The sequence below is a fragment of the Lingula anatina genome, chromosome 7, assembly GCF_051362555.1.
Source record: "Lingula anatina isolate TDL-2025a chromosome 7, LinAna3.0, whole genome shotgun sequence".
NCBI lineage: Eukaryota > Metazoa > Brachiopoda > Lingulata > Lingulida > Lingulidae > Lingula > Lingula anatina.
Window position 1 is genome coordinate 8,370,001 of NC_141773.1, and position 14,782 is coordinate 8,384,782.

The 14,782-nt window shown below is 37.1% G+C and overlaps 2 protein-coding genes across 2 annotated transcripts; both read right to left on the bottom strand.

Moving 5' to 3' along the window:
• Positions 1-1,445: 1,445 nt before the first annotated feature.
• Positions 1,446-4,281, bottom strand: LOC106181663 (uncharacterized). The gene is made up of 4 exons (XM_013566110.2): positions 4,108-4,281; positions 2,873-2,908; positions 2,479-2,566; positions 1,446-2,123 (listed from the first exon to the last, which is right to left on the bottom strand). The coding sequence occupies exons 1-4, from the start codon at positions 4,162-4,164 to the stop codon at positions 1,729-1,731; spliced, it is 576 nt and encodes a 191-aa protein (XP_013421564.2). The 5' UTR covers positions 4,165-4,281; the 3' UTR covers positions 1,446-1,728.
• Positions 4,282-6,621: 2,340 nt separating this feature from the next.
• On the bottom strand, positions 6,622-14,535 carry LOC106181662 (sigma non-opioid intracellular receptor 1-like). The gene is made up of 4 exons (XM_087017151.1): positions 14,501-14,535; positions 7,938-8,266; positions 7,237-7,329; positions 6,622-6,728 (listed from the first exon to the last, which is right to left on the bottom strand). The coding sequence occupies exons 1-4, from the start codon at positions 14,533-14,535 to the stop codon at positions 6,622-6,624; spliced, it is 564 nt and encodes a 187-aa protein (XP_086873277.1).
• Positions 14,536-14,782: the final 247 nt, after the last annotated feature.

Consider the following 14,782-nt stretch of genomic DNA (forward strand, 5'->3'; position numbering starts at 1 on the left):
CAACTTTTCAGTATTTCGCCCTTTAAAAAGTTTTACATATACTCGATCTTTCAATTGTTCCAAGAATCCCAAATATTTTGCTGGCATTTTGATAATTTTCTTTCTGTGTCCCCCCCCCCCCAAAAAAACCCATACACAAAAATCGATAATCGTATGGGATCTTTATACAGGCAATTGACCTACTTTGGGGCAGCGCAGTTATCGGCGCTTTTTAACAATTTTATGACTTGGGCGTGGAAACGTACGTGATTCACGTTTGTGATAAATAAGTTATTTATATTGATTTGATTAATAAACAGCGCATGTCTATCAAATCTTTCAAAGTCTTTTAGCGTAAAGGAAATTGCAATTTATGGATAATGGAAAATGTGCACACAACTCAAAACCCAGAAAAAACTGCATTTTTCTCTTATATGCAAATTAGATTGCCTTGAGTTATAAACTGGCCGGAAGTGATGTTCTTCTCTGTAACGAGGCCGGTGCAAGCACAATCTAAATGACGCTGCAAACGAAGTTGTCAGCGGAAGAACTATCACTCATATCAGACATAAGTATTTTGGAAGACTTCAAAGAAATACAAAAAACTTTCAAAAATAAATGGAAACATAAAAAAAGTTATCATAGGTGGTTTATATGTTTAAAAGATAAACCTTTTCTCCTTTAGATTTAATAGCACAGAATTGAAGATGGAGAAAATGTCTGATTTAAGTTACTGCGTTTTACACATGTCAGAAAAAAACAATAATATAGGCCTAATAGCACAAAATTGAAGATGGAGAAAATGTCTGATTTAAGTTATTGCCCTTTGTACATTCACAAACGCAGACAAATGGAATCCGGTGAAAAATGCATGTGTCTGCATTGGCCGATACCCCACCCAACTGACGTCCAATTTCAAGTACCTCATTTTTGGCATAATTCTCCCCCAATACAAAGTCTCCCAAGTCAGGAATATTATTTCAATTGAGAAAGACATTGTATAAAATCATACACTTCATTATATTTGAGAAATACTGCTTACGAACTAAGAAAGTGTGCATTGCTATTTCGAAAAATATCTAGGCTTATTCTTTGAAATTCTACCCTCCCCCGCCACATCCCCCTTTCTGCTGCTACGATTCAAACAAACCGCTTTCAACACTCAGCGTGTAGTGTGTCAAAAGTGTTAACTATGTATACGCAAATATACATAAATAACATAGTGTATACAACATATTTTTAAAATCTGGGGGAACAAACATAATACAGATACTGAAGAGCATTCTACATCTGAACCACCGATGCGCGCATAGTGTAAAGAAATAAGGCCACCCGTCGGACCAGGGAATTATATCGGACCTTCCCCATCCCTTTCAAACAACGGTGTTGTCAAGCTCGAAGCCTGGGTTCGGTTGGGCAACACAACAAACACATCACAATATTTTTAAAACCCAGTAACCAGTATGCCCTTTTCTTTAAAATACCAATTTACATCTTTATTTCTGTGGGAGGCAGCAATTTACATAATCACAGGTACAAATGTTTATAGGTCTAGCTCTACCGGTCACAGATGAGCGTGCTTAATGCAGTAACAGTTAAGCCCCCTTTACACACTGGACGGGGCGAATCCAGAGATATTTTCTGACAGTATTCCAAATTATCTTTGTTGGCTTATCCTCCACTGCCCCATCTCCACCCCCGCACGCGCTCACACACACACACACACACACACACACAGCAAGAAGAGCATCAACGAAATCTTGAAAAATCTTGACCGTCTTCCGGAAGACCCAGAAGATGGCCTCCATCCACGTGCACCCCTGTAACTTCTGATACAGGTGTTACCGTGGAACTCGTGGATTCTGGTAGCGACGCATCTGTGCTTTTCTTTGAAATTTGTCCCTCAGATGGTTTTGATGCCGTCAAGTCTAACGGGAACTTTTCTGATATTTTGGACCCCACTACTTGGTCGCAGTCTTCTTTTTTAATGCAGGAGCCGTTGTTCCATATGGGGGCTGTTCTGGGGCATTCACACCCGCGTCTACATAGGGCTATACAGCCCATGTCTTTGGGTGTGTGGCAGGTGAGGGTACAGGGGGAGCCGCACACCTTCCAAACACGGCCACCTGTGCATTCTTCACGCACTGGATGCAAAGAAAAAACAGTTTCTATACTATAAAAACAGTGATAACAACAGTTTGTGGCAAAATCTCTCTCTCTCTCTATCACTCTCTCTTTCTCTCTCTCTCTCACACACACACACACACTTACACACACTTACACACACACACACATATCACCATCATCATCATCATCATCAATGACCAATAAAGATCATTGTATATACATGCACGCACGCGCCCACACGCATTACATTTATGGAATCTTGACATAGAGTTTAAGAGGGAAAAGACTCTGACACAGGTTGAACATGCATTCCAAAACATGCTGAGTAAATGTGCACGGCTAGATGCCTTTAGGATTCAATATTCTTCCTACCTGGCTCGCATACCGTCTTGTTCTCCTTATTACACGGCAGGTCCACACATGTTGAGACACATTTGAACCCGGGAGGGCAGCTATCACTCTGCAAGACACATCCATAGACAACACACTTTAATTGTTTTATTTTTTTTAGAAAGAATCTTTCGTTAAATTGTGCACGTGGCATTTATAATTTAAATGCAAAATTTTTAATGAGTGTCATTGAATTACGCTTTTTATCGCAATGTTCTTTATTTGCGCCAAGGGTTTTTTCAAAGTACATACGTGCAACTTTTGCATCACCTTGGCAATTTATTTTTCTTCAAAAATTCCATAAATTCATTTATTTTTTTAATGGCGTAACTAATGGTGAAACAGTACAGACAAAATATTTTCACGGCATACTTACCGTACATCTGAAGAAGCGAGATATTACGGAGGCAGTCTAAAATGAAATACAGTTCACTGTATTATGTAAACTTCATCGTCAAACCTTCATATGTGGACGACTTTTACACCCTGACAGTCAGCTTGTATGATTTAAGTATGATTTAAGTTAACAGCGCCAAGCACAAACGCTTATTTGGTGCTGTTAACTTAGTAGTTAATACACCGGGATAACGTATGTAATTGGCGGGGTGAGCTTCGATCAAACCCTCCTAAAGGTACTTGTGAAACTTAAGAAATGACAGACGTAAGCTCTGAAACTAAACTGTTTGTCATATAATACCACAGACAACACTTTTCAAAATAAGTAATGGATAGTGAAAAGGCAAAAAGTAGGTACGCATGGTAAAAAATGTATTTGGTGTCCAAATATTGAGAAAATGGTCATCATACTTTGACTTAGATTTTTATGTTCATAGCACTTTGATAGAATAACTGACTGGGAATTTTCGAAACGTTGGATCAAGCATAGTTGATTTAATGCCCAGAGGTAAAAATAAATTTTTAGGGTGTAGCGAGTTTGCGCTCTCGATTATCTCCGAAAAAAAAGATGACGGAGCTTGCTGTGTCCTCAGCAAGTATTATTACAATTGGACCACGAAATTGCGGTAATTCGGTGATCACTATCACGATTCACAAACGGTAGTTTCATGTATACAAAAATTTTATTTTAGTCAAATTATTTTATCATTATAAAATATTACTGTGAGTTGTCATATATAGTGACAGTTAAAATATAAATGATATAATTATGAATGAAGAGCAAATAGTTATTATTATAGACGTAGTATCTCACACTTTAGCTATTCCCTTTCCATATTTAACACATAATCATTATTAATGGCAAAATATGATTGCACACTACTAAACCAAGTTGAAAGAGCCCTCCTGTTCCAACAAGTACACATATACTGCTACAGAAATAAACCGTAATGATGAACACACGCTGTATTAGTGTTCTGTATACAGTAGTCTGAACATTTGAAAAAATATTTTTTTAAATGGTGGTTAATATAAAAAATCTTTCGTCCAGAAAACCCAATATAATAATAATAATAATAATTATTATTATTATTATTATTATTATTATTATTATTATTATTTATTTATTTATTTATTTATTTATTGAGAGGATGTTTTATTTTGCAGGTTTCCTATACAACAGTTGAATGAAACACATGAAAGTTGTTGACTCACCTGCGATAGTTCTATCACATAAACCACCAATACGACCATCCATACAACAGCATTCATTTTTACTGATGTGTGTTTTTGGTCTATTCCCCATTTATGTCTGATTATTTCGATGGCCTTTGCCCAATGGGGATTTGGGCAATCTTCATGACGGCCATAATGTGAAATTGAATTTGGTTATCGCGTGTGATGAAGGGACCTTTTCTGGTTTAAATTAAACAATTGCCTTGTAATTTAGACTTAATTTCCGGTTCTGGGTATATGACAAGGAAGGGCATTTAGAAAAAGTGAATGGGAAATGTGGAACGTTATTTTACTATAAAAATATTATTTTGAAAGGCGGCATGACTCGTCATTTGTATTTGATCCCTGAAATTTTTACGGAAGGGACTATATCTCCTTATTCATAATAATAGCTGTTAAATGTTCATACTAAAGTCGACCCTTTCCATAAAAAGACTTATTATGTATTCACCAGAGAGCTGAACTAATTTTGGGAAATCACCGTGTAGTGTACACACTATGATGTAAAAGAGGCTAATAGAATACATATCTATAGACAGACAGACAAACCCAGCATCTCCATCTTTTAAGAAAGGGAGAAAAACATACCGTGACACACGAAGAGCCATGTTTTGTAAACTTCAGGTATTGTTTTGGGGTTGGGCCAAAAAACTGAAAGATTAACTTCAATAGCCCCCACCCCCCTTTCTCTAGGTCCTGGATTCCCCAGGGACTGACTTATGAGATACGTCCCCTCCAGTGGGAACTCCCAGAATTACGCACATTAGCGTTATTTCTGTTGAATTCCCTTGATATAGATTATTGAACGTATTTTCCCCTCACATTTCCTTAATTAGACTGCCAAGCCCAAACATGATTTACTGAGCCATCGGCTATTTACTAAAATTAGCCTTCCGAACTTGCAAATAGCTGGTTGCATGTCGGAGTGTAGGCCCTACGTTAAAAAAGTACAAACTTGGTCAGATAATCGAAAAAAGACATGTCTGTACTTTCTTATTAACGAAATGACAGGGAGTTAACATGAGCGTATCGGATGCCACATTCTCATGACGTTTTTGTGACAATAAATAGACAGACAAGTAGTAGGCCAACATGTAATACAACCAGTGCATGTTGTCATGAAGATTGAAGTTTGTTAAAGAAGACTTATGTTGTTACCCCCGCCCCCCCCCCCCCAAAAAAAAATAAAAATATAAATAAATGCATACGTCTGTGTTATACATGTATATATGTTTGTAGTGATTAGGAGGGCACGGTGCACTTCCAATTTTTTAGCCCCCCCCCCCCCCCCCCCAAAAAAAAAAATACGATTGTTATTATATATAGCAAACAGAGAAGGCTTTAACTTTTGCAAGCATGCAGAAAACTAAAATGGGGGTGGGGTTGGTCTGAACCACTAAACACACAAAATGATAAAAAGCGGGAAAAGAGGTGCAGTTTACCCTTAATTACATTTGAGCTAACATATCAAACCCCCTGAAACTCTCCCTGCTCCCTATGCTTATTTGACCGACGTTGTGCGTTACTCCTTGCGCATCGGTCTCTCGTAAGTCAGCCAATCAAAACCTCCTTAATCCTCCAAAGATTTTTGCCAGAATTTGTTCAATAACCATAAAAGAGCGTTGAACCTTTCAAGATCCTTCCAAAATTTGACGAATAACAAGCGTGGTTAATGGGTGACCATGAGAGTGGTGACGAAGGCGTCAGAGGTGGTGGGATTATTCCTCCATTCAATTTTTTTTTTTTTTTTTGGCTCGAGATAAGGAGCTAAGTGGATTATTGTGAGCATTGATCGATGTAAGTGAGTAAGCGTGATATGGTACTTGCAATTCGTCAAGATCAATATTGTGGAAACGTGATGAATGTTTAGTAAGTGATTTAGTTGATATCTCGAATCTTAAAACTACAGACCACAGAAAACAACTTTAAAATACCACACTTGCCTACTATAATAATTATAATAAAATAAATAAATAAAATTTAAAAAAAAAAAATGAAAAATGGCAAATCTCCCAATCCACGCACAGTTCTTTCCCATGTTCTTCCGATCCGTTGATCATCATGATTTTTGTAGACCTAGATTGCTACAACAATCCGGTCATCAGGGGATTGTTGTTATTGTTGCAGGGACATCTCCAGTAGCTAACTTCTGATATTATAAGTAGAAAGGCATACAGGGTTACTACTTTTAAAAATGGAATATTATTTTTGGCGAGTAAATTTTCTACAAAATATTTATTTTCTCTTTAACTATTTTAAATTCAAAACTGGGGTGTCACTCTATTCACATTATCATAGTTCACTCATGTTTTAGTCCTCTTTATAGCTCTCAACCCTTGATTTGCACATAAAATTTCATTTGTAATGTTTTCAACATCTATAAGATCATGCTTTCACACAGAGTGTTCCCAATACTAAATCTCAAGAATGACAATAATGAAACATATCTGGTTAACAATCAGCTAACATTTGCCGTTGTGGTAAAAAATCTTATTATTTGGGTGGAAAAAAATAATACATGAGCCCAGTTCGATAAAAAAAATGTTGCTTTTGAAAGTTAAGAGATCTGACCTCTCCCACTCCATGATAAATGGTGCACCCTGAAATGTATTTGGCTAGAATAAGGTTGATATTGCAGTGACGAATAAGTAAAGAAACAAAGAAATAAAGGGGTACATAAAAAAAATCTGAGTGAAAATTATTAAAATAAAGAAACAAATGAGTGATTGAGTGAATGTGTGGTTTACAGGGTGGGTGACTGGATAGATGAGTGAATGAATTTATGGAAAAACATGAATTAAGCTACATCACATCTTACAACTTCAACTATTTGAGGTAGAGACTGTTAACGCGAGTAACACATCACCATTCACGTCACCAAGTCTAGATGATGGCTTGAAATGTAGCTTATGATTCTCATCATCAATAACTTAAAGATGGTCTACAAAAACGTTCTGTTAAGCTCTTGTTATTAATGTGATGGTATATAGAAACGTAGTGTATGGCTTTCATTTTCAATAAAAAAGTGAACAGAAACAGCAGATGGGCTTCTGTATTAATATTGTATATATTGATGTCAAGAAAAACTGCGTTTTACAAACTCCTTACCGGGCCCATAAACAGTGCTTTTCATTTCCCTTTCCTTCCACTGCACATACTGTCCAGTTATCAATGTATCCAAGATATTGGCCCAGTACCTGCCTGTATAAATAAGGGACATATAGTATTTAAACAGGTGGCTACAAGATTAAATTTGTAATAATTGGGAGGAAAACTACAAAATCAGAATGCAAATAGATATTCTTCTTTAGAATAAGACTGCTGCATATTTCTGCTGGGAATACTTGCACAATCAGAAATATTGAGTTGTGTAATGGTATCTTTGACAACCCATCAATTTCCCCGGCACCCTTACTCTCCACTCTTAAGAATGCCACAAATGAAACAATTTTTAATAAAAACAAACAAACAAACAAACAAATAACTTACTGTGTATACCAGACTCTGAAAGTGACAAATCTTTTAATTGTTGTTCAACAACCAATGAGGTAGAACATTGGTATAGAGAAAAAAAAATGATACGGATTCTGAGAAGTTGTTTTTATGAGGTTTCTATGTAGAGTAAGGCTCGAGGCAGGGGTATGTAGAAGATAGGACGTAAAAAATTGACTCCACATTATGTATACACTCAAGGTACAGAGTTTATGGAAACTCACCACACACGACTAAAGGATTTATCACTTTAATAAAGAATAGAGTCACAGTCACCCCCATGATATTCAATGTTAAAAACTTCAAGTCTGCGATACCTGAGTTCCCTGCTGTATCGATGGCTGTACCAAAGAAGAGCACATACTCTGTGAGGGAGGCATGAACCACCATCATACTCCCCATCCAGCCTCCTGCATTGACAAAGATCCATTGATGATCTCTACTAGGAAGTATGTGCCCTGGGTACAGATCCTCTAGTTCTTTGAAGATACCTCTGAATGCTGCCTCAGCCTCATAGACTGAAAAATTTAGTGTGTTAGGTGAGATGGTGAGCTGTTTGTGATTGTGCTTACTGCGAAAGTGAGCTGATGTCCGGAACCGCGCAAATTGGAAAACAGTAACTGCCCCGGAAATATGGCACTTGTCACTGAGATGTATGGGATAAATTTCAGATTTAAATTTGATCTATTTATTTATTAATTTATTTATTATCTTTTTTTTTCTGAAAGAGAAAGGGTTTTTTATACCACAGGAAAATATAGCAAGAGACAAAACACTCAGGTTTTTTCATAAAACCTCCAGAAACAAAATAATATTATGAATTGGTGATTTAATGTTGATATTTTTCATGGGTTTATGATGAATAAATTATATATGCAGCACTAATTACATGCAAGTTATATATTATTTATAAATATATTAATATGGGAATGGATTATTCTCTTTTTTTCACAATACTTATAAACATGCTTGCATGATGGCAGATTTGTTATGTTGTTATTATGATATTTATCATCATTTATCAATGACGAGACAATGACAAAGAACAACATGATGGTGAGCATCATGGATACACATTGTCAAATCAAAAATTAAAAGAGATATTTATCATAATAAGAACTGATTAAATTTTTTATACCGTTGTTTTGAAATTAAAATTTTTCGGGTTGAAAACATAGTGAGGCTGATCATCACATGCACAATGTGCGTGTTGTCATTTTTAATCAAAACTCTGTTCAGCAAAGAAGTACTTCAGTAACACAGACGGCTCATGGTATCGCCATCATTTGGGTTTTTCGAAACTTCAATAAGCCTTGTTTTGCGTAGGCAACTATCAACTTCAGTAACATAGACAACACATGGCATCGCTATCATTGGTGTTTTTCGAAACTTTCAGAACCCTTGTTTTGTGTAGGCAACTATCAAGACCCTGCAGGAACTGGTAAACACGAGCTGAAAGCTTTCAATACTGCGTCATTTCCCTCTCAAACTTGTCGCCCGTGGGGAGGATGCACAATTTTCCCATCAATATGTCACCTCTTGACAGACAGATAACAAGCTGACAGTGTGTCGAGGGTCAATTAGCTGTGATGTCTTTGGTTCTGACCAGCTGATCCTAATCATATCCAGCAAGATTAAATGACTTCGATTGCTACTTGAACAACCATTTGGAAGACTTTAATTGTCTCTGTGGAAATGTCACCTATGCCACTCAGATTGTTGGTGAAACTCTTTCATGACATGTTCCTCCAATCCACATAATTTTTTTTGCAGTTAGATTTAAGACTACTCCAATCTTGTACGTCATCAAACAAGTTTCTTTGGTGCATTCTTGTTTATCTTGTGTAAGGGTCTTTGTAATCTTATCTTTTCTGATGTGGTGCCCAAAAGCCTTTAGTTTCATTCTTGAGATGGTTTTTAAGATATTCTCAGACTCAATTTGTATAGTTTTTTTAAACTTACACCATAAAATGTTCCAAAAATGTTTAGTAGATTTCCTACTGATTTAATTCCGACACTGTGAGCTTCTTTTGTATTTTCTTGGATGGTGTCCAAGAAAATGGACATGGGTGATGAATTTCACCATGTTTTGTCTTGACATTTATTTATTTTCAAATAAGGATCAAAGGAACTATTTCGTGTAACAGAATTATATGGCAAAAGATCAAACACTTAACTAATTTTCTAAAATTCTCCACACACTTAATAATCTCTGAAAATAAGGTTATTCTTATTCTTATTTTTTAAAAAGGGTTTTAATTTTTATTTATGGGTTTATCAATTATGAATTAATTTTATATGTAACAGTAATCAACATCGTGCTTTATAATAAGGAACAAGAATTATAAAAGGACACTACTGTAGGGTCTGTGAGAATTGGGTTGTCTGTGAGAACAGATGATTGATTTTTTAAAAATGATTTTATGTTTAGAATGGATTAATCAATACTTAAAAAAAGGAAATGCATGAAGGCAGATTACACATATATGTTGTTATTATGCTTTTCATCATGAGTAATCAATACCCAGACCAAGATAAAGCTAGCCAAGAGGATGTGCATGAAAGTGACAACCTAACATGACTGAAAGTTGTCAAATCAAAAAAGAAAAAGAGATCTTTACCACAAGAAGATACTGCAAAGTGTATTAGAAACAGATTTTGCAGATATTGAGTAGAATACATTCTAAGGCAGGTAGACTGATTTCTCTTTGCGTGCACGTTACTTATCAAAACTCCATTCAGTATAGAGGTACTTCAGTAACATAGACAACACATGGCATCGCTATCATTGGCGTTTTTCGAAACTTTCAGAACCCTTGTTTTGTGTAGGCAACTATCAAGACCCTGCAGGAACTGGTAAACACGAGCTGAAAGCTTTCAATACTGCGTCATTTCCCTCTCAAACTTGTCGCCCGTGGGGAGGATGCACAATTTTCCCATCAATATGTCACCTCTTGACAGACAGATAACAAGCTGACAGTGTGTCGAGGGTCAATTAGCTGTGATGTCTTTGGTTCTGACCAGCTGATCCTAATCATATCCAGCAAGATTAAATGACTTCGATTGCTACTTGAACAACCATTTGGAAGACTTTAATTGTCTCTGTAGAAATGTCACCTATGCCACTCAGATTGTTGGTGAAACTGTTTTTTGAAATGTCCGTCAATCCACATAAATGAATAATTTTTTTGCAGTTAGATTTAAGACTACCCCAATCTTGCACATCATCAAATAAGTTTCTTTGGTGCATTCTTGTTCATTTGTGTAAGGGTATTTGTAATCTTATCTTTTCTGATGTGGTGCCCAAAAACCTAGATGGTTTGTAAGATATTCTCAGACTTAATTTGAATACTTGTAGTTTCTTTCAGCTTACACCATACATATTCATTTCAAATTGTCTTGTCCTCTTTCCAGAAATGTTTAGCAGCTTCCTTACTGAATCAGATTTAAATTCAGACAATGTGAGCTTATTTTCCGTTTTCTTGTATGCGTAGTGTCTCTTTTATAAAATGAATAATTATCACATGGAATATTCTTACACCGAGTTGATGGGTACGTAATGCTTGTACAAATAACGCGGTCACCTTAATATACCTAAATACATTGATGGTGTGATTGATTACCTGTCTAGCTGGTTATACGACTGACTGATTACTCGATTACTCGATTAATTGATTGGCTGGTTGGTTATTACTGAACACCCCCTCTCTCTCCTTCTTTCATTCAGCATACAGCAAGGAGCAGACAAACTTATTTCATACCAATATTGCTCCTACCTTCAATCATGTAGACAAAAATGCATTTTTAAAGGCTAACAGTCATGTGCTTTGATTTACTGATTTCCATCGTTTCTATTCAAACAAACAAACATCTCAAAAAGAAACTAACAAACAAAAAAGAAACAGACTGTGCAAGTTCGAGTTTTTCCATGCAATAAAATGTATTGTGGAGATACACATAAAATATCACCTTTTTTTGTTTCAATGAAATTTTAAAAAAACACGTTTGGAATTGCAAACAGGATTTTTACGACTCCCGCATTATGCATCTGAAAGATTTTTCACTGAAAGATGAAAATCTTACAATCAAAGTTCAAATTACAGAAATTTGTTTTGAATACTTTTGGCGCACAGCTTTGCAGGATTTAAAAAAGGAGGAGATCCTTGGGGTTATTTGGATTCTAATTAGTAAAGATATATGACATCAACTTATTACGAACGTGAAGGGTGCGTTTTACTGTAATTTAGACTATGCTGACGTCACTGGTATCGTTATAACGAGGATCATCCAAGGAATCAGCACCGTGAGACAACTTTCCGTTTTTAATTATAAATTGTTCAGATAACGCACCTGATACAAATAAAGATATAAATTGCAAGCTCTGAAGTCCCTTCTCCTGCTCAAGCATAAAGGATAGGCATTTCATGAGCATAACTAGCGTCGTATTTCGATACCCCAGGTGAGCCAAAGGGTGAATATTATAGGCAGAACCTTTGCGCAAGGAAGACTCAATTTACCTGTCGGTTCCTCGGAGTAATTATCGAGAAAGCCATGCCTGTCTTACTTAGACAGAAAAGGCGTTACTTAAACAGAAAAGGCGTGACTGAATACTTTCTGTCAGGCGTCAGTCATTTGCATGTAGTGCTGAGACACACCACGCAGCTGAATTATGGACCAATGAGTGACCAATGGCTGCAGACTCCAATTGCAATACATTCAGCTTCTCGCTGATGCTTCGCGCACCTCTTCTATGAGTGAAATAGGCTATTGTGATCAGTCTTAAACGGTAATAACTCTTAGTATGAGATCCATACTTCACAATAAATACATTGTAAACAGCTTATACAAACATAACGAATCCTATTTTACTACAAAAACGGCAGTTATCGCAGAGTAGCTATCTAGACCTATAGAGATCAATAGTCCTTGCTATTGGACCATTGATCTCTATAGACGAAGATGGCTACTCTCTCTCTAATAATCTACTAAGAGATGGATTATTACAAGAAACGCAAAATTTTTAGGGAAAAACATTGACTAACTTCGAATGTCGGAACTAACCCATTATCATGGAAAAGTATATGTATGGAAAAAGGATTCTCTTTTTATCGTCATCGGTAAAAAAAAAACCTGTTCCCGTATTGAAATCGTGCTTTCGGCCGTCAGACTAGACCGACGTTTTAAAACTAATGTTTTAACTTAAAATATTCACAGATGTATCTAGAAGGCACAAAAAGCCATAACATGAATAAGGTATTAGAATAGTACACCGTGAATGCGATCACAGCTGCCCGGGAAGACTATCAAACACTGGGCTTAGATTTATTCATTTATATTTTATTATTTTATAGTTATATATATTTTCTCCTACACTCTCACACACTCCCATTCACGCACCCTCTTCTACACATAAATATATACTGATATATACTCTTTCACTTACATTATTATTATTTTTTTTAATTTTTTATTTATTTATTTATTTATTTTTTTTTTTTTTTTTTTTTTTTTTGTATATGTATCGCGCAATATGTTTATTTTATTTATTTATATATCTATTTATTTTACTGCATCGCAAAATTTAACTTTCTGTGGTGTCATTTAATAAACTGACCAATATCGACGGGGAATGGTTCCCATGAGGACGTATTGACATTTTCTCATTGCTGAGAAGGTATGGCAACTGCTATCACATTCTCCAATTCCATGAGTCATGTAAGAAGGCGGAGACAAACATCCATGCCGTAAAGGTATAAAATCTCAAAATCACGAAACCTGCCCAGCATTGCCGGGTAGTCCGTGGAAGGCTTACTATGAAATAGCCAGAGATTCATAATCAGTGGCACGATGTTCAATGCTAAGTCCACTCTCAGCGGCGTGTTTCTGTTTCTAGTTCTCACAACGGTCACTGGACAAGGAAATGGCATTCACATGCTAGATGCTACAAATTACTGGAGCACCACGCCAACTTTTCAAAACACAACGGTTTTGAATTCAACTTTCACCCAAGACAGCACGTCCACTCAAATTAAAACCAGAAATGACGAAAACGCAAATAAAATGTCTACAATTCCTTGGACCCCGTCGGACTCTAGTCTTTACCAACCAGAAACAAAAACAGCGATTACCGCGGGATTCAGTCGTCCAGAGGCGTCCACTGGCAAAGCCTCCCACCCTTGGCTCGGGTTCACAGTTGCATTGTCCTTTCAAAATAGTACCGGACAACACAGCGAGGAACCCGCCCCTATCACTACTACAGTAGCTGGATTCAGTTCGGAATCAAATTCAGGGGATGCAGGACTGATTTTTAACCGTACTTTTCCGCCACAGTTCTGCCCAAAAAACCCAGACGAAAGTGTTTTGCTACTGCGATGAATTCTGCGACGTGTTCAATGATTGCTGTCCGCCGCTTCACACCTGTCCGGAGAGTTCACAAGCCGAAGAGGATCACGGGAAATGGAGGGCGCGAGGGGGACTCGGACGAAATAACATTGCTTGTAAGTCACAGTCCACAATACGTTTAAGAGGAGTTGTAAGTCATAACTTTTGGATGATATCAGCGTGTCCAGATGAATGGGGTAACGACAGCGTTCGTGATAAATGTGAAAATTCAACCAACAGAAATGCCTTCTCCCTGTGTCGGATCCCATCACAAAATTGGCATTTCAAAATCAATACTGCGCGGAGTGCCACTTTTCTACCAACCCAATCAAGTGGACGTCATATGTCACGTGTTTTTGGCCGGGTACAGTTGAGGGTCTTTCTATTACAAGCGTGACCGATGTCATGGATCTTTTGAAATCAAGACCGTCGTGTGGGCTACGCTTTGAACCGCCAGCAGATTTACCCGGACGCCCATGTGCACCCAATGGAAACCCACCAGCCAGTTTTGTGGCGTGGCAAACCGGGCGACATTGCGGACCGAATGCAGACCCGCGACTTAAAGAGCTGTGTTCCACCGGACCAATGTTAATTACACGCGTCCAACCGGAATGGCGTCCGGCCTCCTACTTGAGAAACATCTTTTGTTGGCTTTGTGATAAAGACAGCATGATACCGGCGGATATGGATTGTCCAGAAGAGAGTAAGTTGTAACCGAAATCATATCATATATAAGTATTAACTATCGGGTTATTTAGACTCGCAAGCAATGAAAACGCAC

What these genes read in the sequence shown, in the direction of transcription:
- LOC106181663 (XM_013566110.2), bottom strand. Translation starts at nt 4,164, where the DNA reads ATGAATGCTGTTGTATGGATGGTCGTATTGGTGGTTTATGTGATAGAA. An exon ending in CTCGCTTCTTCAGATGTACG is followed by an intron (nt 2,567 to 2,872) that starts GTAAGTATGCCG and finishes TGTGTCTTGCAG; the next exon opens with AGTGATAGCTGCCCTCCCGG. An exon ending in CAAGACGGTATGCGAGCCAG is followed by an intron (nt 2,124 to 2,478) that starts GTAGGAAGAATA and finishes CTTTGCATCCAG; the next exon opens with TGCGTGAAGAATGCACAGGT.
- LOC106181662 (XM_087017151.1), bottom strand. Translation starts at nt 14,535, where the DNA reads ATGTCGCCCGGTTTGCCACGCCACAAAACTGGCTG. An exon ending in CGATACAGCAGGGAACTCAG is followed by an intron (nt 7,330 to 7,937) that starts GTATCGCAGACT and finishes TTATTTATACAG; the next exon opens with GCAGGTACTGGGCCAATATC. An exon ending in AAGCACTGTTTATGGGCCCG is followed by an intron (nt 6,729 to 7,236) that starts GTAAGGAGTTTG and finishes AATACATTTCAG; the next exon opens with GGTGCACCATTTATCATGGA.